We start from the raw sequence: 24,005 nt of genomic DNA, 5'->3' as shown, positions 1-24,005 counted from the left end.
GATGCTGTGTATGGTGTGTGTGTGTGTGTGTGTGTATACCATGTACATGTAGTGTCTGCAGGAGGACAGAAGAGGGCATCTTATCTCTTGGAGCTGAAGTTAACAGGTGATTGTGAGGCCCCCAACATGGGTGTTGGGAACTGAACTCTGGAAGAGAAGGCAGTGCTCTTAACCCCAGTGCCGTCTCTCCTTCCCCTTGTTGAGAATTAACAAAGACAGACACTGTTGTCTTCTATCCTCTGTGGGATTTTAGATACTTAAATAGGGTAAGGCTGTGAACATTGTCCGGCCCTCATGGACCAGTGGTGTCTGAACCCCTCCCCACCCCACTTCCCCCACCCCACCCCCCACCTGCAGACAGCCAGAGTGTCTCTGAGAAGTCTCTGGCTCAGCCAGTGGAGACCTCAAAGCCCCCATGGTTCCATGCTTCTTGGGCTCTGTGCATCTGGGTTTGGGGTACAGTGTGCATCTCTGTGCTTTTCCTGGTGCCGCTGGGGGGGGGGGTCTGCCCTCTTCACAGCGGCCCATTTCGCTCCTCCTGGCCTGGGTGGTCCTTGTCTGAAAGTGGCCTCAGGAGATGGCCTGTCCTACCAAAATGCTGCCCGTGTCAGCCTGTCACCAGTTCCCCCGTGGCCCTCCAATGACCTGTCGCTGTTGTTAGCTGAAGGCCATTCAGGTGGTCTTTCTCCCCAGTCTCGATGTGGCTCAGCAATCAAGGCCTGCTCAGGGATGGACCCTACATGGCCACACTGGCCTGGCTGGCCCGGCCGGCTCTGCTTGGCTGAGCTCAGCCTTCTGGTTTGAGATCTGGCTCTGAGCACTGGGGGCGTGGTTCTGAGCAGCAGTGTGAAAGGTGCTTTTGTTTCAACCGGAGGGCGGGCGTGCTGGAGGACAAGGGCTTGGTCACTGAGCAGTACAAGAGTGGGCCAGACTTGTGCTGTGACAGTGTGTCACATCTTTTATCTCTCCTGGCTTGGGCCTGCTCACCGAGTTGCCCAACATCCCTTTTAAAACACACAAGTGACCAGGACGGCCACAGCTGAACTGCTGTAAAGAGGCCAATTCCACTGCACCTTCAGCCCAGCTGTTCCTCCCTCTCATGGAGATTCATTATTTAAAAGAAAATACATGTGCCTCAGCTGCTGGGGCCCCTGCCCCACACGGCCTAGGAGAGGGTTGTGCAATGTCGAAGGGCAGATCTTGTACTGGGGTGCCTTCCGTCCCGGCGAGACAGTGACGTCAGCCTGGTCACCATGGCTGTGGTCAGACGGGAGACACACCAGTGCAGCCGAGTGGCTGGTGTGGGGAGCTGTGGTTTGATGTTTTGACTTTAGGTTCAGACATGGCGAAGGGCGTGTGGGGGAAGGGAAGTGCTGAGCGCAGTAAGCTGTGGAGCAAGTTGAAGGTTAGTTGTTGGGAGCTAGTGCAGCTGGCCGTGGTGGCACGCTCCTGTAATCCCAGATGAGGCTATGAGAGGAAGATGAGGAGTTTGAGGCCAGCCTGGGCCACATGGGGAGACCCGGTCTCAACCAGCGAGCGAGTACACACTGCTGTTCTGAAAGTTAAGTTCTGTGTTTTGTTCACTGAAAAAGGCGAGGAAGCAGCAGCCGGTTGGTAGCGAGTGTCTGGCCATTGCCACTGTGTCTGGAAAGGGGTGTCTTAGAATTCTTCACATACAGGATTTCAGATGAGGCTGCGCCCTGGTCTCCTCCTGTCCCCGCATTCCAGCGTGACTTTGATGCGACTGCTCATGTATGGCATCATGATAGACCTGTGTCTTTTTCCTCCCCTCCATTGTACGTGCGTGCGTGCGTGCGTGCGTGCGTGCGTGCGTGTGTGTGTGTGTGTGTGTGTGTGTGTGTGTGCACACGCACACGCGCGCGCGCCATGGATGGTGCCAGGGCCCTGTGTGTCCCAGGGCAGTGCTTGGCCTTCAGCCCTTTCCTTTCTATTAATTTTTTTCCTTAAAATAAATATATGCCGATACTTAGCGAAATCCTGGGCCAAAAGAAGCTCTTGCTTGTCTTCCATTGGGGGGCGATGTCTAAGGGGTGCTTCTGCACTGTGGTGAGTGGAGTAGCAGGTATGTAGATAGCATTTGCACGTGCCTGGAGTTCACCTTCAGCGATAGTGCTGGGGATGGAACTCAGGGTCTCAGATGTCCTAGGCAGGTGCTCTGCCTCCAGCCGCTGCTGAGATCATTCTACCTCCTCTGCCACATACAAGAGTATATATAGCAAATGGGCTCCAAAATATAAGCGTGGGACAGCTTCCCTTGTGGGGGACAGGAGGTGGGGGCGTGGGGGTGGACCCAAAGATGAGCAGAAGGGTGTCGCTGGCCAGATCCGGTCACCACTGAGGATTGTTGCTCTTCCTTCAGCTTCGAGTTAGGGAGGTGATGGTCTGACTAACAGAGGACATGCTCCCTGTCTGCAGCTCACCGAGCAAGCCATTCACTTTACCCGGGTCACGTGTTACCTCATCCATGTAGTGAGACTGCAGCGGTGCTCATGGGGTCCCAGTGCTGCAGGGGTCCTCCAGTTCCTTCAGGGTCCTTAGTCCCCGCTCCATTCCTGGAAAACCTCCTGTGGCCTTTTCTTCCTTTGTGCCCGCCTCTGAAGCTCCATCCTGTGTGAACTTCAAATGGAGTAAACACCGTCCTTTAAAGACGGCCACAGCCTGGGGGCATGGAGCGGAGTGCTTTCTCCACCAAGCATGTGCTGTATAGCCACCGAGTGCCTGGCCTCTCTGTGGGTAACTTCCCAAGTGATGGGGCCTCTGGGTGCCTTCTGCCCTGAGGCTGGGCCGCCCCATAGCTGCTGTCCTGAATGACTGCTCCTTTTTTGGACCCCTTGGAACTTGTTGCTGCGGTGATTGTTTCCATAGCAATGTCTGTTGTCCCAGCAGGCAGCTGATGAAACGGCTCCGAGAAACTCTGGGGTCCATGCTGAGCCTGCGTCCTCCCCACTCCTTGGCCCCTGCCAGGGGTGTTGGGAAACACTGGGCACAGAGTGTGGACAGTGTAGGCCACTTTGTGTGGGTTGGTGTGCAGGGATAGTGACTTCCTGGGGTTTCATGGGTTCTTTGTCTGCTCGCCAGAGTCTTAAAGAGGCATCTCTGCTCTGTAGAGGAAGAAGCCCCAGAAACAGGGCTGGGGAGGGGCAAGAGGCCAGGGGAGGAGCGAAGCTCGCACCTTCTCGAGGTCTGAGGACGAACACTGCTTAACCTTGTTTTCGGAAACCAGAAGTTAGCAGAAAGGAAGCTGAGGTCCACCCAGATCAGCCAGAGTCTGAGAGAGTGGCAGGGTGGTCCAAGAGTCCAAGTTGAGCTCCTCTATGCAATATGGAAAGTTCCAGTTTGCCCTGTGGCCAGAAGTCTTACAAGAAATCCTGCCAGGGGGTGTATTACAGGTCACTGTATATTTGCAAGTTTATATCTTGCTCTCTAAACTGGCAGAGTTTTTTATTTTTCCTGGTGGATTCTCAGAAGGCCTTTCCCTTCCTCCTTCTACCTAACAAAATCGCATTTGTCACCCGTGACGCCTGTTTGACGGCCGCACATTAGTGATGATATGAAAGGAAGTGAGTGGTCACAAAGGTGGCTTTTCTTGGGTACCACAGCACCTCAGATGAAGTTGACTTCATGCTAATATGGCTGTTAATTGTGACCGGTGGAAATAAGATTGGTCAGGCCCCAGAAGCCAATGTGTACTGCCCAACAGAAGGGTTTCTTTGTGTGAAAGGGTCAGCCCGCCCACTCAAAGTAATTATAACTCCTGTTATAAATTTTAGAAGATACAAACCCCATAGTATTTGAAAGGCCATGCTTGTCTTGATTCACAACCAGGCACAAATTTATCTCTCAGCTCAAAGCCCCTGACAACAGCCCAGAAAGTCAGACCTGTCAAAGCAGATCTGTGTCAGAGCCCTCGTGAGCACCTAGCCTTGAAACACATTCTGAGAGTTGCAGCTTGGGGATGGAGAGGTGGATCAGTGGTTAAGAGCACTTGCTGCTCATCCAGAGAACCTGGGTTCTGTTCCCAGCACCCATGCTGGACAGCTTACAACTGCCTGTAATCCCAGCTCCAGGGCATCCAACAACCCCTTCTGGCCTTGTATACACACACACACACACACACACACACACACACACACACACACACACACACTAAAATTTAAAAACATGTAATAAAAACAGCAAAATCAGCTTGTCAACAGTGGTTTTATGCACTTTCTTAAAGGTATAAGATTGGATTCCCGAGAATCAAAGGGCCTTCCGAGTTTTAACTTCCCTTTGGGGATTGCTCACGATCAGTTTTCCACTCTCGGCTGTTTATAGCAGCTTTTCTATTTAAACTCTACCCTAAAGAGCCAGTGCTGGCAAGCCTCGTCGATGTCAAATGTCCCCTGCTTGGCAGTGGACGCATGCCCAGACCATGTTCTGAGAATGGCAGGCTGCCTGCTGTATTGCCAAAACTTTCCACAGAGAGAAGTTCTGCAAGGGGCCGGGCAGGGGGCCAGGGAGCTTGGGGACCGTGGAGACCACAATGGGGGTGCTTTTCCTGCTGGTAATAACATCCCCGTTCTCTTTATCTAGGTGAAGCTTCTCTCAGGGGAGAACCCAGAATGCAGACCCTCCCGGTGGCCTCTGCCCTCAGCAGTCACCGCACAGGCCCACCTCCCATCAGCCCCAGCAAGAGGAAATTCAGCATGGAACCCGGGGACAAGGACCTCGACTGTGAAAACGAACACGTCTCCAAGATGAGCCGTATCTTCAGCCCCCACCTGTAAGTTCTGCCCCGTTGGGCTCATGCTTGCTCTGGGCCGGGCTGTGTTTCCTTTCAAAACCTTTCTGCCCCATCACGTCATTATGATTTCGTGAGTGTTGATAAGAGGACATTGTTTATAAAAGATAGGTGGTGTTCATATGCAGGAAGGTGTCAACCTGACTTTAGTGACCGGTCCAGAGATGAAATCTGATTTCCTTTCAGCTCCTATAACTTCTCCCTCATGGAGGCCAGCAGCCCTTAGGACCTCCTGTGGGCACAGTCTGGAGAACCTGTCTTGGTGCTTCTGCTGGCTAGTATGCAAATTGATAGTGGGTGTCTGTCTTTACACACCCAAGAAATGACAGTGAGTACCTGTGAAGACTGGGTGTGTGTGTGTGTGTGTGTGTGTGTGTGTGTGTCCCCGTCCAGTACTGTGTCCTGGGGAGCACCCCTTTGTGCCTGTGGCTTGTCACAGCTGGAGTTAGCCTGGAGCTATGGTAAGAGCCCCTCTTGGTGTCAGGAGACTGTAATTCTGATTCTTGATTGGCATTGGCCTAGTGTCTGTCTGTCTGTCTGTCTGTCTGTCTGTCTGTCTGTCTGTCTGTCTCTCTCTCTCTCTCTCTCCTTCCTTCTAAGATTTTATTTATTCCTATGTGCATTGATATTTTGCCCGAATGTATATCAGTGTGAAGGTGCCAGATTCATTGGAACTGGAGTTACAGATGGTTGTGAGCTGCTATGTGGTTACTGAGAATTGAACCTGGGTCCTCTGGAAGAGCAGCCAGTGCTCTTAACTGCAGAGCCATCTCTCCAGCCCATCTCCTAAGACTATTTCAACATGAAGAGGCTTAAAGCTGAAGTTCTCGGAATGTGTGCTGTGGTGTGGCTGGCCCTGGTTAAGGCAGCGCAGGACATTTTGCATTTTCAGGACTTGGTGAGCCCTGGATGTCTGAGCTGTGGCAGTTGTGTAGCCAGACCGCGTCCCCAGGTACAAATGAGTGGTCTGTAATCGCCCCACAGACAGGGCGCAGTGGTGCGGGCAGCAGGTGCAGCCGCAGGGTCCCTCCTGTGGACAGCGCTCTGCAGCTGGAGGCGGCCTGGCCTCTGCTGCCTCGACCCGCGTCCTCACATTCCACGCATGCCAATCTGCCCGGTCTGTTGTGTTCAGTCATGAGACACTGACAGAGGTATTTATCCTCAAATAAATCACTGTAGTGTTAGTCAGAGGCTGAGCCTGCAGTCTGGAGCCTGGAATTTGCTACACTCAGGAATCCGGCAGGGGAGGCTTGTGCAAAACAGCGCCCCCTCTCACTCACCGCCGGGGAGGGGCTCAGATGACTGCTCGTGGCTGAGATGTCTGGCATCCGTTCTTGTATTACTAGAGTCTCTCATTCTCTTCCATCCAACTTTCCCAAACCCAAATAAGAGACTTTTGACTCTGTTTTCTTTGTCAGAGGGAGGGGAGGGGAGGAAGAGGAGGAGGCAGGCTCATGACGTGCAGGTTGGGAGTATGCTTTAGTTGAAGTCTTCATTCTGTGGCTGGTAAGAAGCTGTGAGGTGTGGACCTGGTTCTTCTGGACCCAGTGTCCTTACTGGAAGGTGACAGTGATCAGGTTAGCAGATAGAGAACCTCGGAGTTAAAACAGGTAAAGACTTACTTGGTGGAAGCTACAGCTTTTCTAATTAATAGCCTCACTTTTCAGCTGTTGGCTGTGACGACAGTCGAGACCAAGAGTGTGTGGTATTAGGTGTTGGAGGATGTGTGTGTCTTTGGGTGCCCTGGCTCAGATGCCACCATCTTTATGTCCCACAGAGCAGAGATTGTGCCTTCTTGTTAGATTATTTAAGCACTTAGTTCAGTAAGCCTGATGGGGTCAATACTCCGCTTTCTTTGTTACCTTGAAGCTGGATCTTGTGTGACCCAGATCAGCCTTGAACTTACTAGGTAGCTCTAGCTAGCCTGGAACTCTTGATCCTCCTGCCTCTGCCTCCCCAACACAGAGATTATAGATGAGTACCACCACACCTGGATGTAGTTAACAATGTTAGAGTGTTAAAACACTTGAAAAATCGTTTTGTAACTTCTTGGTGATTGAAAACGAGCTTGAAATACTGGTCTATGGTGACACTCTAAATAGCTTTAAGCCTCCACAATAGTATTTGAAGGCTAGGAGTTCCGTTCCATGTGTGGCAGATTCTGGCTGGGTGCACAAGATCTCTGCTCAGCTCCCAGCACTGTTGAAACAAAACATTGGTTATATGTGGTGTGCAGCTCTCAATTAGCGTCATCATGCAAAGTTGGAGGAGAATAGAAACTGTGCCCTCATTCTGCCCGACTCCCAATAGCTAGGTGGATTTTTCCCCATTTTTAAAATTTATTAAAATACATCTATCATAACTTCTCTGTGCATGTTCATGTGCATGCATGCATGTGAATGGGTGCAGGTGCACACACGCATAGGTATATGTGGAGGCCAGAGATTGACATTGGGTGTTTTCTTCTTCAGTTTTGCTCACTCATGTTGTTGGTACTTAGTAGGTATGTTGATTGACTTATGAGATGTGTCTTGTTTGAGCTGTGGCATGTTCTTTTTTTATGGCTAAGAGGACAGTAGGAGCTACTACCTTTGGGTCAGGAATGGTCCTCCTGTATTTGTATCTTGAAAGAGAATGTAAGGGTTTTCTAGCTTTCTAGAATTTGCCAACAGTGTATAAGTAAAATGTGTCTCGTTTGCTCTATGGGAAGGGGATTGCTGTAATTCTGAGGAGGGCATGTTGTTGAAACAGAGTTAGAGCCACCAGCAAAAAGGGTCTTGAAGATGTGCTTCTCTGACTCCATGGTGTGATGCTGTCCAGTAGAGACGGACCACGAGAGGCTCTGAGGCCGGGTGGGAGCTGCAGGGAAGAAGGGCTCTCTCCAGGGATTCCTCCACACCTGGCCCCTTGTCTCCTGAGTCATTTGGATCCAGTTAATTTTCTCGCCAGACTGGTGACCCCAGGAAGACAGTCGCTAGTTAAGCAAAGTGCCCAGAGTATAGACGTTGGGGAGTCGGGAGGAGCTGGGTGGGTGGCGTTGCTCCTGCGGAAGGGTCGGTGAGTGGCTTTGGTGTGGCCTGTCTTGTGGGGAAGCGTCCGCTCTGCTTTTTGCTCCGCGTTCACACTGCCCCGTGAGTTCTGTGTCAGCCTCGTAGCTGGCCCTCGTCCCCTGCTTTGCCTCCTGACCTCCGCTGCTGAACACTCGGCTTAGCTCCTGCGTCTCGACTCCTTGCCCATTGCCCTGGCTTCATGACCACGCGTGCAGGAAGCCCCGCTTCCTCTTCATGGGAGCAGTGGGTGAGTTAGTCTTACTATGGTGTCTCTTGAGTCCTCTGATACAGTGGGCACGAGCCACAGCCCGTGGTACAAACAAGAAACAAAGTTTGGGAGCTGCGGGTGTGGCTTAGTGGCAGAGCATCTAAAGCATTTGTTTCGGTCCCCAGCACCACAAAGTTAAAAGTTGAATTAAGAAAAATTGAGAGTTCCATGTTCTCAGTTGCCCAAGCTATATCTTAAGCTCAGGGGCCACTGTGACCAGCAGTGTTTATTGTGGGCAGCCAGCCCAGGAGCGGGGCCATCTTCTCAGGGGGCCCTGCCTAGCACTGTTTTCTAGACCCTTCCCATTGGCAGGTCCTGAGTTCCTGTCCAGACTGCTGTTCTGGTCCTACCCTACAGAGTTCTTCCTTCCCTCCCATTCCACATCTGACTCTTCTCCCCAACTCAGAATGCCCCTTCCGATGCCCGCTCACTCCCGCAGGCCAGCCCTGCAGTGTGCTTCCAGACGGCTCTGTCCATTAGGTGCCACTCTGAGAAACACCCGAGTTAGGGTTGTTTGCTGGTCTCTCCATGTTCTTGTGACTTTATACATTGTTGCCTCTCCCTGATCAGCATGGTTTCAGTTATTTGTTGTGGTTTACATTGAGTTCTAGATTTTTTTCCTCTTTGTTGATTTTACTTTATCTTTTTTTGTTAGTTTTTCTTTTTTGAGACAGTGTTTCTTTGTGTATCTCTGGCCATCCTGGAACTTGCTCTGTAAACCAGGCTGGCTTCAAACTCAGCGATCGTCCTGGCCTCTGCCTCCCAAGTGCTAGGAAAAAAGGCTTATGCCACTACTCCCACGATTTATTTTCTCTTTAGTGTTAACCTGCTTGCAGTAGTGAAACAGTCTTAGAAAGTGCACCTGGCAAAGTGCACACACACACACACACACACACACACACACACACACACACACACACACACACCGCTACTGGCTTCTGTGGCACTTTCAGATTGCAAGTGTGTGAGTTCTCACCCCCCTTTCCTTACGCTGAGGCCGCACAGTTTTTCAGCTCACATGGGCATTGGTGCTTTCCTGCAACAGTGTGTGGTAGTGACCCTGCGCACCTGTGTCGTGTCCACAGCTACAGTGCAGTCCGGGGTCCCCTCACCCCCAGTGCCCTCACTAGTCCTTGTGTACAGCCCTTGAGGTGATTCCCAGCACTTACAGAGCAATGCTGCCTGGAAAGCGCCGAGTGTCGTCTGTACTGGTGTAAGCTGGGGGCCAGCAGCTGGTACCAGGCCGGCAGCTGTGCTGAGTTTGACTGGCTTTGGGACTTGTCTGGGGCTGTTTGACTGGTGGGACCTGGGGAGGGTTCTGTGCCAACCAGGCCATAGCTACAGTAAGCAATGCGGATTTCACCTGCACGTTTACAGCAGGATGTACAGGTGAACTGTTGAGTTAGCCACCTGGGAGGGCGCGGGAATAGTTAGGGAGTGCTTACCCAAGGCTGGCCCTGCGCTAGATGCCTATAGTATATCACCTGGACAGTGGATGTTAACCTTCACCCTCCCTGCCTGCCTGCTTGCTTATTTGAGCTGATATTTGTTTTGTTTTGTTTTGTTTTGTTTTGTTTTGTTTTGTTTTGTTTTGTTTTACGGAAGCAGACTTTGGGATATTATGACCAAAGCTGGGATTAACCCCACTGTGTGTGACACCCAAGCCATTTTATATGATGACATATATTTATCTTCCCTGTGGAATGGCACACAGCTATAGGGATGGATGTCAATCACACTTGACCGTTCTGATGGCTGACTCCTGTGCTGGGTGTGCCCCACTTGGAGTGGGATCCCCCTCCTGATCAATGGGATGTGTGTGAAGTAGTCATCGCGCATGCCGTACACCCGATTAAATGGTGCCCAGCGAGAGAGGAAGGGTGGATCCAACCAGCCCTGCTTCCTGCCTGTGGCTGCTCCTGTGAGCCCCGCATCCTTCCTGTGAGCTGCTGTCCTGGGGTGGAGCAGGCCCGCTGTTCTTGTGGCCAGTGCTTTTGCGGTTTTCTCTAATTCTGATGTAGGCAGTTCTGGTGGAGCATTCTGTACATAGCCTGTGTGCCTTCTCTCTCTTTCTGTCTGCTTCCTCTCGGGATCCACTGGGAGTTACTCTTCTCTCCATGAGGGTAAATGGGGAGCACGCGAATTCCAAACTGGGACTCTCTTGGTCTGTAAGAAGGTTTGAAACAAAGAACCGGGCATCTGATTGGGAGAAGCTGATCACTGGCTCTGATGGGTCTGGGGTTTCCTGTGCGTTTGCTTACTTGGGCAGGGGAGCTGGTGGCACCTTCTCTTTTGCAGGGCCCATGGTTCTTACTGTCCCACGTAGGCTCTGCACTGTGCCTTGTTCCCCAAGGTGGCCCTGCTTCTTGTTTCCTGAGTCCCCTAGGTCCCGATGTGTGCTACCAATAGACTTTTATTTTACAAACTTTCAAAAGCCAAGGAAATAATCCCGAGTCTCAAATTAAAACTGAATTCAGAGGCGACCAAGCGGTTGGGCTGATGTTGCTTCCTTGGCTTTGCTGAACTATGAGGGAAGCAGCGGAGCCATCAAGGGGCAGCTAGTCTGCTGAGGTACACTGTAGCCATCCTGTCACTCGGCATGATGGCTGCTACTAGAGAATGCCTCTCTGTGGCAGTAGCTGCTGAGTGCCTACTGCGTGCCACCTGTGTGCCGCTTCATGGGCATGAACCTTATTCTGGGATGGCAGTGTTCCTGCTGTGCCCTTTCAGACATCAGCATGGGGCCTCTGACTTGGTCGAGGGCTCACTGCTGGCTGGCGACAGCAGTGACAGGCAGTGACAGGCTTGCCCACACAGCAGACTTTCCCACCCACCACCCCTAGAAACAGCCTTACAGTGGTATCCATGGCTCACGCTTGTGTCTCAGTTCAACCTTAAGACCTTAGGGTTGTACTTTTGGACAGTCAGTACAATCGAAACAGAATTGCCGATACTTTGAGGTGGAGGGGTAACAACTGTTCCTTTAGCGTATGTAGGAGGGGCATGCGGTCCTGAGGGGCTGGCAGAAGTGAATAGCGCTCGGTGGCCAGGGATGGTCTCCGCAGGGACTGTGGAAAGAGAGCGGCTGTCCAGCTAGCTGCTGGCAGACAAGCCTGAGATTGGCATCTTTGGACCGTAAAGAACCTTGTAAGAACAAACAAGGAACAAGGGGGTTCTCTTTTTCTCCATTTTTTTCCTTTTCGTTTGAGGCAGAGTCTCTCACTGAACCTGGAGCTCACCAGTTGGCTACTCTGGCTGGCCAGCAAGATCAGGGGATCTTTCCGCCTCTTCCCTGGCACAGGGTTGTAGACACAGAGTGCCACTCCCAGCTTTTTTATGTAGGCGCCTGCCAGGGATCCGAACTCTGGTCCTCATGCTTGGACACCAAGCACTTGGCCCACCAAACCATCTCCCTGCCCTGTTTTTCTTCAAAAAGAAAGAGAAAAAAAAAGTTTGCAGTGCCAAGACTGGGGCCCAGAGCCTTATGCCTGCCAGACCAGAGCTGCGCCCCCGTCCCAGACAGCTTTCTGTAGCCCAGGAAAGCACATTTTTAATTATTTAAATTCTTACTTAAGATTTCTGACTGAATTCTAAATTAATAGCACAAACCAGTAGTAACTTTTGCTTCAAAGATTTAAAGTAAAGGATCTTAAAATCTGTTTTAATGTGCTGGCTGGTGACGTAGCTCAGTGGGTAGGGTGCTTGCCCTGGATGCATGAAGCCCTGGATTCTCTTCCCAGCAACTCAGAAAACCAGACATGCTGTCTGCCTCTAATCCCTGGAAGTTCAAGGTCATGCTTGGTTATAGAGTGAATTCAATGCCAGCCTGGAACCTTGTCTCAAAAAAAAAAAAAAAAAAGGATAATTAAAAAATTACCTCTCGCCCGTGCCCACCCCCTCCCCCCCCCCCCACACACACACGGTGTTTCTCTGTGTAGCCCTGGAACTAGCTCTGTAGACCAGGCTGGCCTCAAACTCAACAGAGATCTGCCTGCCTCTGCCTCCTCAGTGCTGGGATTAAAAGCATGTGCCATCTGCTTTAAGTGTATAAAAAGATCCCTTTATTTCATGTGTGTATACACGGGCACATACATACTATTTATAAACAAATCGTAAGTGCAGTTAGTTTTTTTAAATCAAGACTTGTTAATCAAAGGCTGCCTCGTGGAACATTTCACACTGTGTGTCTCCTCTCCCCCACCGTAGCTTCTTCCCTGGATGTCCGCCCACACTTGAAATGGGTCCACAGCCAGGCTTGTGTTCTGTCCGACGCGTTCTGTAGCCTTACCGATAGCCCTGGAAGTGTTCTGGGGATTTAGGGACTATTTTACAGCCTCGATCGCAGTTACCCTAAACAGGAACTCAGAAACTAAGAAGCTGCTAAATTGGGATTTTCTCTCTTTGTTGTTTGTTTTTCAAATCCCCTTCCACTTACATGTGTATGACAGAGAAGTGTACTCTCAGAGCTGCTTTGTCCGAGATTAACTGTGCCTTTCACATTTTAGTAAGAGCTGGGAACTAGCCTGGACTGTGCTGGACACACAGCTGATTTTTAATGGTGACCTGGGTGATTGTAACCACACCCCCCTGGGTTCAGTCGACAGCCTTTGCTAATGAAGTGTGGTACCTTTAAGTAAAGGTCACGGGCCTGACCTGGGTTGTGTGGGTTTCTTGTTTGTCAGGCTGGAGGCATTTTCTCATTTTCACAGTTGAGCTGAAAACAAAGGCCGCCTTATCCTAGCAGGGAGCTGTGCTCAGAGAGCTGACATCAGCCTTTTCCCAGCAGGCATTGCCTCTGCCTTAAAAGTCTCCACAGAGAGCTGCTCAGGCAGGTCACCATCTTGCTCCTGGCATTTTTCTGGCTGAATAACACATAACACATTAAATGAAGAAATGCCAAGGGTGTCAGGAGCCAGAGGACAGAACAGAAGCAATACCGTCCGAGTCCATTCCAGGATGTGTGGAGACTGGCCAGCCTGGTGGCTGTAATCTGGGGCCTGGGGGTTAGAGAAATGGGTCAGAACCTTGGGAAGGAGGATTTGCCAGGATCCTGAGCGTGTGCAGGGTCACGTTCTAAAGGGACACACTAAGACCATAAAACAGGAGCGTGTTTTGAATGTGGGTTAGGTCAAAGACGTTTATTCAAAAGTAGGGGGAACAGAAGAGCCCCGAGCTTAGGTTCCCTCTCCAGGCCCCAGCACTCAGCCGAGGACGCGGATTGCAGCTGTTTGGAATGTAGACGGTTAACCTGGGCATCGCTTGTCCATCGACTCTTCTTACCGGAACACAAAGCTGGCCTGTCCTGAAATAAAGTGCTGTTCTCTTAGGTCTCTGAACGATCCAACTGAGGGAGGAGGGAGATGAGAAACCGCTGAGGGGTGGCCTGCGTGTGGTTCTCTCTGGGATCTCCTCTGGGTCCTTTGGTGCCTTGTTTCAGAGGGCAGGAGGAGGCGGGTGGACCTCTGGTGTTTCCACTTGAGTGGCACAGCGCTCGTCTCCTGCTGTGCTGTGTTGTTGGGCTGAGACACCTCATTCTTACGTTTCTTCGGTTGTCTCCCGAGCGTAGGCAGAGAGCTTAGAGCTGTGTTACTGTGCTGGGGTCGGCGATAGGTACCTGGAAGGAGGGTCGCGTTCTGGATCCCAGGACAGAAGTGGGGCCTCTGTTCTGCAACTGCTGCTGAGGCTTCTTCTGGCCTCCCTTGAAGCGACCTAAGAGATGGCACTAGGTTGCCGGGCACAGTGGGGCACACCTGTGATCCCAGCACTTGGAAGCTGATTGGAGAGTTCATGGCCAACCTGGGCTACGGAGCAACAGTCATCTCCAATAAAAGAGGGGAGGGTGGGATAAGGAGGGACCCTCGCAGAGACAGTTTCAGAACTGGATGTTGTAGGAGTCAGTCGTCTCTCGTTAGATCGGCAAGCTCAGGGGTTTGACCCTGTTGAGGTTGTCTGTTGTTGGAGCTGCTGAACGAACTCATGGAGGTATGTCTGTGTAACTTACCAGACAGTGTTCGGCCCAGGGTTTCTCCAAGGGAAACAACTCGGGGATCTGTTGTAGACTAGATAATATTCCTTCACAGTCCATGTGGAAGAGACCACAGCACGGTTCCCTCTTTCTGTCTGAGGACTCGGGAGAGGACTGCGAGCTGCATGAGTCGCCAGCCGCGCTGCACACTGGTCTTGGGCCTCCCAGGGACTTCAAGTGGAGAACAACTGTCATTTGATATCTGTTGTTTAGAGCCATTGTTGACCCTTTGTGGAGCCCAGCCCCTCTCGGGGACACTGCCCGACAAAGCGAGCACTTGATTTCAGAACTCCGTTGTGAGCTTTCAGACCCTTAAAGCTTGACTGTTAAATGAAGTGGCAGAGTCCTTTCCTGATTAACACTGGGCCTGTCAGGGCCGAGGGACAAGAGACTGAGGAGACTAGGCCAGGTTCTCCCCGTGCTCTGCCCACAGTGCAGTGAGGTCAGCGAGACTGCCCTTCTTCCATTCACTAGGGACCTACCAGGTAGCCGAGATGGGGGACACGGATAATTCCACACTGTGTGTGACTTCCTCTCTCTTGACTGACCCTCCTGCGGCCCCCTTTTGCTGCCATTGGTCCCCTTCCTACTTTGGGCCCACTCTTCCCAGGATCTTTTCTCTCTCTCTTTTTTTTCTTTCTAGTTTTGTCTGTTTGGTTTTTGGAGACAGGCTCTCACTATGTAAGTAGAGCTCTGGCTGTCCTGGAACTCACTATGAAGACCCAGGCTGGCTTCTGTCGGCCTACCTCTGCCTCCCAAGTGCTAGGATTAAAGGTGTGTGCCACCTTACCTGGATGCCCAGGAGCTCTCAGAGACTCCATTGCTGTGACAAAGTACCCGAAGCCCTTGAACTTACAAAGAAGAAGAAGAAGAGGAAGAGGAAGAGGAAGAGGAAGAAGAAGGAAGAAGAAGTTGTTTATATAGCTTACTGTTCCGGAGGTGGAAGCCTGAGAGTTTTGGCTGCTTCTAGTGAGGGCTGTGTGCTGTGTCATGGAGGAAGAGCAGAAGGGGAACAGAAGATGGGGGCTCTGGAGAACGAATGCACTTCCCTGAGCGCTAACACAGACCGGAGAACGAATGCACTTCCCTGAGCGCTAACACAGACCGGAGAACGAATGCATTTCCCTGAGCGCTAGCACAGACTCTGGAGAAGGATAGAATCCCTCTTCAGGGTCCTCTCTCCCACACCACCGTGTCATAATCCAGTTTGAGCATGCATCTGTTCTCTCTGCGCATCCAGGCTCTGTCCTTCTTGTTGCGCTGACCCTTTCGGTGATGCTGGGCCTTACAACTCCACGTAGGAGACTGCCATATTGTTACCTCTGGGCAGACCCGCTGTTCACCCAGATCTGCCTCCTTTTACATACACACTCCATGTAGGAATTTCACCATGTTCAAGGTTGATGAAGAGCTTTCTGTCGGCCTCAAAAGTCATCTCCGGCCTCATGCCCCCGTCTCCATGCTGAACTCACCGCTATATTCTGTCGACATAGTCTGCCAACTCTTTTCCATGTGAGTACCTGCCTGGGTCACATTGTAGACCCCCTTTCCACACAGGCCTCCTTTCTGGGGCCAAGTGTCTGGAGTATTTGTCTCTGTGGCTCCTGGTCAGCTATGGGGAATTACTGAGTCCCCGGGCTGCAGCCTGCCCCAGGGCTCAGGGCCTCGCCTACAGGCTCCTGAGCTGTCCAGAAGCCTTTCCTCCATGGAGAGCCAACAGTCTCCATAGGATATTGTTGCTGTCACTGTGTGCCTCTCTCTGTCCCCTCTCTGATAGCTCTTCTGTCCTGGGCTGGCCTCCTTCAGTCAGAAGCTCGTACCTAGTGCAACGCCAGATACTCCTAGAGGCTAGGTCACCCCTGGAATAAGAAAGGAACAAGAGACCTTGAAGCTTTCTTCCTTTTCTTGGAGATGAATTGTACAAACTGGGCTTTCATGGCTCACGCCTTTAATCCCACCACCCTGGAGGCAGAGGCAAGCAGATCTTTATGAGTTCAAGGCCAGCTAGGACTACATAGTGAAACCCCATCTCAAAAAGAGGATAATTGTTAGACATGTCATGTCTTAGGTAGCACTACCTAGGGGGCCTGCTTGTGTTCTGCAGCCACTGTGCTCAAAAAGTCCATCATCACTGCCCGTGCCCCACCCACCCCACCCCGTACCCCATCTTCCAGAACAGAAACCCCAGGAGCCCCTTGGATTTGTGGAGGTACCTCATCCAGCCTGCGTCATGGGCCTGCCTGATAACAAGCAGTCTTATCTTGGTGTCGACTCAGAGGAATGAGCCTTCACAGTTTACTGTGTGAATAAAATGTCTTTTTTTTTTCCCCATCCTTCTATTTACTTCCCCCCACCCCCTGCAACTGGCACTGGTCCCGGTAGAACACGGTGTGAGGCGTGTGGAAACAAGGCTTTGAATATGGTGGGGTGAGTGTCAGAATCATTGCTGGGAGGCGGCTGGATGTGTCTCTGGGAGGTACAGGGGCCGATGTGAAGCCAGGCATTTGAGAAACTGAGAATTGCTGGGGTGGCCCAGGAGTTCCAGACCAGCAACACAGTCAGACTCCATCTCAGATAAAAAGAAAAGAAAAAGGACAGTATATGTGGCTGGAGAGAGGACTCAGTCATTAAGAGCAATGATTGCTCTTCCAGGGGACCAGGGTTCAATTCTTAGCACCCACATGATGGAATCTGATAGGCCTTGCTGGCCTCTGTGGGTACTGTGCACACATGTGGTTCATATACATACATATATCCATGCAGGCAAACACTCCATATACATTTTTTTTTTTTTTTTTTTTTTTTTTTTTTTTTTGAGACAGGGTTTCTCTATGTAACTACCCTGGTTGTTCTGGAACTTGCTCTGTAGACCACTCTGGCCTTGAACTCACAGAGATCTATTTGGCTCTGCCTCATGAGTGCTGGGATTAAATGTGTGTGCCATCACTATCTGGCTATTTTTTAAAAATCTTAAAAAAAAAAAAAAAAAGGAAACACTGTCATCTTGGGAAAACAAGCAAGGTCTGCACCCACATGTGTCCTTCACACTCGCCACCAACCCCTCTGTCCAGGCTCCACTCGCTAGTAGGTTCACTGTGTTCACCTGCGTCTGAGGGGTGGCCCAGAACCCAGGCCAGTCACAGCTTACCCCTCTACCCTCCCGCTCTGGGTCATTCTCGGTTGGTTGATTCTAGGCAGGGCTGTGGATAGGGCAGATGACAACAGGACCCTTCAGGCCACCAGGAGTGCCCCTCTGTGGCGGCACCTTGGTGAAAGGATTAGGAGCCAAGCTGAGCTCTGTGTTGACAGGTCTTTTTCCAGAGTCTGTGTGTGGGACACCGCTGGGTTTGTCCATGGGCTGTGTCTCCTTGACTACAGAATAAAATCCACACTCCTTGTGTGACCTTCAAGGATGGAGGAGCTGTTGTAACAAGCTCCTTTCCCAGAAGGCACCTCCCTGGACTTTCATGGAAACGCTGTGGTTAAATTTTAAGAGAATTCATGGAAATCTCTGTCGTCCCTGTCTTCAGGGCAGCTAAGCATGTGTTGTCTGCCTGTGTGACAAGCAGCCCTGACACAAGTCAGGGCGAGTACACAGGATGGCTCTGTTTCCCCTTGTGACCTTAATCATTGGAAACCGTTGCCCACGACATCTTAATGCGTTAGGTTCCCAATCACACCCCAGCCAGCTCTGGTGGGAGCATCCTCGGGGACTCCCAGCAGAGAGATCTCCGTTCATTCCACGGTCTGAACTTTAAGTCAGGTTGTTCTAAGCTGTCCGTCCAGCATGTGCCCTTCCCACCCACTCCCACGTCCACAGCAACACTCCGCATTCTGTGATCACCCAGGTGCTGCCTTGGCTGGTAACTGCCCCACATCCCAGCATCTCTGTTTCCTACACCTGCAGATGGTGATGTGGTCTACCGAAGCCGCCTTCGCTGTCAACGACGCCTTCTGCAGATAGCTTGTGTCTCTCCATAGTCGGCGTTGCTGAAAAAAACTCCCAATGCTTCTGCTCCAGCCTTCCTTCCGAGCAGCTCGGGCTCTTGCCTTGTTTTCTTTTAGCTCTCTAATGCTTTTTCTTTATTCCTTTGTTTAAATTAATTGGTATTTTTAGAGCAGGGTGCAATTATGAACACAGAGCTTTAGAGGTGTTTATATAGGAGAGTTGTTCTAGAGAGGGTTTGGTGGCAGGTTTTGGTGCTGGGGGAACCCAGGAATTGTCCTGGAGGGCCAGCACCCATGAACTCTCCTGATGACCTAAGGGCAGGGGCTGCTTGTCCATCAATTCTGAGGTGACACTCTATCTGCGCCGATGCTGGAGTGCTGTCCTGATCAACCCGTTGTAAACTGAGGGCGTTAGCTCCCTGACATGAGCCTCGGTAGGGCTGGTCTGGGTGCTTTGGTATGCAGGTGCCTGAGAAGATCTCATTACATAGTGCCAGCCCAGGGAGAGGGCAAAATTCACTGTCCAGAGTACACTTTCTCCTGCTGCACCCTCCGTTCCCACCATGGGGAAGTGGAAGGCCCTCTACATAAGGCAAATGTCGGAGGGATTTAGGGTTGGTGTGTGGTTGCCATGTGGGGGAGGCTGAGAAAGTCAAAGGACGAGATGTCAAGGAAGCATCAGGCTTGGAGGTCACCCGGCCAAGATGCAAGGCAGGTCACCTCTGCCTTAGGATGGCTCTCCTTTTCATAGTTTGACCAGTACTCCAGAGGCTACTGGTTCCAGCCAACTAGTTAGGCAGTTTAACTAAAAAACAAAAATAAAAACAAATAATAAACCCAGTTACTCATGACCAAGGTTTCTTTTTCTTCCTAACCCAACCAAAATACATTGTTTTCCTGTGATTGCCAGTTGTTTACTTGTTGATAATTCATTTGAAGCTCAGATTAACACCCCCACCCCTGCCACATACACACACACACACACACACACACACACACACACACACACATACACACACACACACACACACACACACACACACACACACACACACACACACTTCTCTCTGTGTCCCTGAAGTGCTGGAGATGGGACCTACATCCCAACCCACGGGTGGATTCTGTAGACTGAAAACTGGAAATGTGTGCATGTTTGTGCTGGGGGAAACATGCGCATGCATGGGTGTACCGGGGACCTGGAATTTCCAGCAGCAGCACGTTTGATAGGCAACTGAAACGGTGGTTGTCGAGAGAACAAACTGGCCTCAGTGTCACTGTGCTGCCAAGGATGACTTCTGATCCTTCTGCCTCCGTCTCTTCAGCGCTGGGTTGACAGGCTGGACGCAGGGCTTCATGCATGCTGGGCGAGTGTCCTGGCTACAGCCCTTGCATGGTCTCAGGACCTCAGGCTTGTTTGTCTCTGCTCCTTCATGGGGCTCTACTCCGCTGCATGGGTGCTGAGTGTGCTCCCGAGTGCTGGGGGGTGGGGGTGGGGAGCAGGGCCAGGGGCATTTCTCCTTGGGTCCGCCTCATTTTTCCCATCTTTAAAGGTTGGTTAACTGCTTCCAGTTGGTTCTTTCTTTGAAGGTTTTCCTGTTGCTGGTGACCGGAAGAACTTGGTAGCAATAGCAAGTCAAGATGCTCGGGCCGTTCAGGAGGTTTGTCTGGGCTTTGCAGGCCTCCTTGGCACCCCCTTCCTGTTCGTGTCTAGTATCCCGTTTTTCTGAAAGTGGGCTTTGTGGGTCGGGGGGTACCGGTTTGGTGTCTGATAACCTGTGCGCACCGCCCCTTTCCCCGCCTCTCCCCAGGGATGACTACTTCTCACTTGTTTAGACTGTGGGAGCTAGCTAGCACCTTCACTCAGCTCTGCAGTCCGCTCTCCGGCTGTGCCTGCTGGCTACACGGGTTCTTCTGTGACTGTCTGGCACGCTTCTGTCTTCCGAAGACTTTCAAAGAGTACGGTGTTGGTAGAAAAAAGATCTTTCAGGCTGGACTGATAGCCCGTCAGTGAGGCAATGCAGACTTGACTGAGTTCTTCCATGCCCAGAACCATAAGAAAAAGCTAGTTGGGGCCACACACTCTCACCCCAGTGCTGGGGAGGCAGATCCCTGGGGCTCCCTGGCCAGTCAGCACAGCCTACTTGGCGTGAGTTTCAAGCCAGTGAGACAGACACTGTTTTTTAAAAATCAATGACAGCAGCAAAAAAACGAACCCAAGGTGGATGGCCCATGATGAAGGACACCGGAGGTGACCTCTGTGCTGTCTCCCACGCCCCTCCCCCAACACACAGGGTTTTTCTTTGGAAGGGGTTGGATCACTCACTATATCTTTTTCTTTAGCAGGAAAGCTTTCTAAAAGCGCTAGAAAGGACTGAACTGTATTGGATAACACTCATAACACATGGCTAGGACGGGACAGTGGCCACTGCTCAGTACCACTGAGCATTATGGACGTCACTGGTCTGTTTAGCTAGGCTCTTTCTGATGTCTCCTGCATTAGAGACAGTGGGAACTGGAGGGGTTTAGCCCTGGGTGGAGAGGTGGGGTGGGACTATGGAGTGCAGCATCTGACCAGGGCTCCTCACTGTGGAAGGGGTAGGTCTGCCTCCCGAGGCCTCCATGGCTGTCTCCCGCTGCCCTTTCCCTTCCAGAACCGTTCCTGCTGAGCCGAGCCAGGAGCATGTGTTACTAGTCTCTTGTTGGGTGCTCTTCGTAAACTCTGAAATCCAAAATGAAATTGTTTTTCTTGAACCATTTTGCCAGATGTTCCCTGGGTCTTGATGGATGCAGCATTTACTAGAAGGTTACATCCTGAGATGCGGTGTTATGGACACGGTTGCTATAGACAGTGACAGTTGGTAGGACTGGAAGACAGCCTTTGCATCTTTTTTCTTTTTTTAAATGAGTTTTCCTCCCACAAGAAATGCTCTTTCATTGGGGTGCTTTCATCTTCTGTGCTACAGGTCTGGCTCATGAAGGCTTGCTTGATAATAGCTGCAGTTCTGTTGCCGTGTGAAAGCAGCCAGCAGGCCCGTGCACGCTGCAAGCATGGATCTAAAGGAACCAGGCAGGCCCTTGACTCCCTGGTCACTGAGGCTGCTGGCCTGGGATAAGGTTCATAAATTTGCAGATCCGACCAGATGATGTGCTCACCCGGGGCTAGCAGTGTCTGCAGTGCTGGCCCTCAGCACTTCCAACAACAGCCTCTCAAGTGGGGTCTGTGAGGAGGGCAGGAGGACCAGAGAACCCACAGAAGCTCAACTGCAGGCCTGTCCCCTCCTCCTGCCTCGCCCCTTCCTGCCAGCATTTCCTTTGGCCAAGTTGTAGAGTTTGCTAAAAGCCTGATGTTATGGAAGGTAGGGGAACAAAGAAAGAGGAAGTGGCTTGCTGTAATTCTGACAGCAGATCTGTTTTCTCTGAAAATGGAACTGCAGCGATGCATGCAACGTTCTTGGCAGGCAGCGCTCTGTAAACAACGCCTCCCAGGAGTTCCCAGCCTCTCCCAGGCCCGCAGGAAGCTTCCCCTGCAGCGCGGGGCAGGCGGCCCCGCACCTCACACCCTCCTCCGGGGGACTCTTATTCTGACGGGGCGCGCGCCCGCCGTTCCTGCCAAGTTTGTGAGGCCCCAGGCTTTCTTGTGGGAGGACGCTGGGCTGTCTTCATGCTCCTTGGCAATGATTAAAGTGAGGTTAGTACCAAAACCCCCTTTCATTTTATCCCCTTATCCTGCCGTTTTCAAAGCAGATGGCAGCGCTGTATTTTCAGCTGTAATTAATTTAAGCCGGGGGAGACAGAGCTGATGGGCAGAGAGGGACGTTCCTCGGGTCCCTGTCTCCTGGCCGCCCAGCACCTTGTTCCAAGCCGAGCCATGTAGCCACCAGGTCCTCCTGCAAGGACGAGGGGCCTGTCAGGGGAGCGGAGTGCGGAGGGAGCTGGCAGAGTTAAGCAGTCGCCCAGGTTCAGGTGCGGCTGTCACGTGACAGGGACTAGCTGGAGAGGAGCAGCTGCTGGAGGCCCTGGTCCTCCTCCTCAGACCAGATGCCAGGCTCACGCTTCTGCTCTCCAGTTTATTCTTAACAGAAGAGAACGATAAATAAAGGCACTTGGCGAAGTCTGGAGGCTCTGACCTCAGCGATGGGGCCTTCCCCCTGGACACTCCACTCAGGTTCCTCTGGCACTCATCCTCAGCCATCGACCTCTCGACCTCTCGGGTCTGATAAAAAATGCTTGTGTCCCAGCTCTGGGGAACTTGCACAACATCTCTTCCAAGCTCCCTCCACATCCACTCTGAGACCTGCCTGCTGCCCAGCTAAGCTGCACCAAGCCGAGGGGCCAGCAGGTTGCAGTGAGTGCCCTTGTTGCATGGACTGGTGTAGACATGCTGAGGACTCGGTCCCTCCACACACTGCTGCCACACAAGTGGTAGCTATTACTGTTAACTTAGCCACCCTCGGAAGACTTGAAGCAATTGTTCCGGCTCCTGGTGAGAAATGGGAACCGCAGCTGTGTGGCTGTGAGTCTCCCAGAAGCTCACAGCTGATCCACACTGTCGTGTGTTCTGGTGGGCTGGGAGGAGGGCGCGCATTAACATGTGTGCCGTGTTGACAGTGTGTGTGAGTCCTGCTCCCATAACCCAGGTAGGCTGTTTTTAATAAGGCTTATCAGTTCTGTGCTGGAGGACCAGACAGACCTGTGCTCCTGGCAACCTTTCTTTGGTTTCTCTGTAGTAGGAGGGACAGATGGTAAGAGAGACACTGGCTCTAGAGAGTCAACCCGATATACTACTGTGATTTGTCAGAACTTTTGTTTGTTTTCGAGGCAGGGTTTGTCTGTGTAGCCTTAGCCTCTAATTCAAAGACCCACCTGCCTCTGCCTCTGAGTGCTGGGATTGAAGGCGTGCACCACCACCACCCGGGTTGTCAGAACTTTTAAGGACAAAGACCAAGAATCACCCTGTGATCCAACAGCCCCTCTTCTGGGAATTTACACAGAATGATTGAAAATAGGGGGTACTGGTTCCTGCTTGTACACCTAGACTCACAGTGGTTCTGTTTATATAGCCAAGAGCTGGGAACAGCACAGGAAAATGCCCATCATTGGGTATATGGCTAAAAGCATGAGTCTGTGTGTTTCAGTGGAATATATTCAGCCTTAAAGAGGCAGGAAATTCTGACACATACCAACACATGGCTGAACCATGAAGGGTATCACGCTAAATGAAATAAGCCAGAGTCAAAACAGTGACAGTCCGTGAGTCAACTTATGCAAGGCCTCTAGTTTGGAGAATGAATGGCTTGGCTCATCTAGAGGGAATGTGGAGTGGCCATACCCCAGAATGGTCTGACTGGGAGTTAGTGCTTAGTGGGGACAGAAGAGAACTCATGGAGGTAGGTGGTGGTGATATTGATTATATATTGTATGTATAGCTGTGTGAACGCAACTATTGCTACTGAACAATATCCTTCAATATGGTATTGTGGGGGCTAGAGAGACGGCTCAGGGGTTAAAGACCCTGGCTGCTTTTGCAAAGGACCAGAGTTCAGGTCCCAACATTCACAAAGTAGTTAACAACCACCTGTAACTCCAGTTTTAGAGGGTTCCACACCATTTTGTGCAGGAAAACACTCATACTAAAACATAAATTTTAAAAACACTAAATGATAGTGTCCCTTACCATAACACAGAAATAAAGCATGGGGCTAGTGGTGAACTTTGGTTCACTTGAAGAGCACTGATGAGTGTCACAGGGTAAGTATGTTGGGACAGTGGCTGGTGCTGAGGGATGGAGAGCCAGCGGTCTGTTGTTGGAGCCCATCATCCACAGGTGAAGTCACAGGACTCAGTGACTTCACTTGAATGCATTCGTAAGAGGAACCAGGGCTTAGAATCCTCTACACAGGTCTAGATAAA

At 51.4% G+C, this 24,005-nt stretch overlaps 1 protein-coding gene across 5 annotated transcripts in view; it reads left to right on the top strand.

The window, feature by feature from the left end:
* Positions 1-24,005, top strand: part of Vgll4 (vestigial like family member 4) — a 118,146-nt gene that overhangs the window by 83,228 nt on the left and 10,913 nt on the right. For 4 of the 5 annotated variants that reach the window (XM_015997244.3, XM_006978517.4, XM_042273858.2 and 1 more), the window contains one exon: positions 4,597-4,786. In XM_015997244.3, the coding sequence (XP_015852730.1) occupies positions 4,597-4,786 (190 nt within the window). Of the gene's footprint in view, positions 1-4,596; positions 4,787-21,355; positions 21,784-24,005 lie in introns of those variants that run through there. The other variant, XM_076567634.1, reaches the window with a different exon arrangement.

The sequence above is a fragment of the Peromyscus maniculatus genome, chromosome 3 (assembly GCF_049852395.1).
Source record: "Peromyscus maniculatus bairdii isolate BWxNUB_F1_BW_parent chromosome 3, HU_Pman_BW_mat_3.1, whole genome shotgun sequence".
NCBI lineage: Eukaryota > Metazoa > Chordata > Mammalia > Rodentia > Cricetidae > Peromyscus > Peromyscus maniculatus.
Note: the sequence above shows the minus strand (reverse complement) of the source record. Positions and strands in the feature narration are given on the sequence as shown.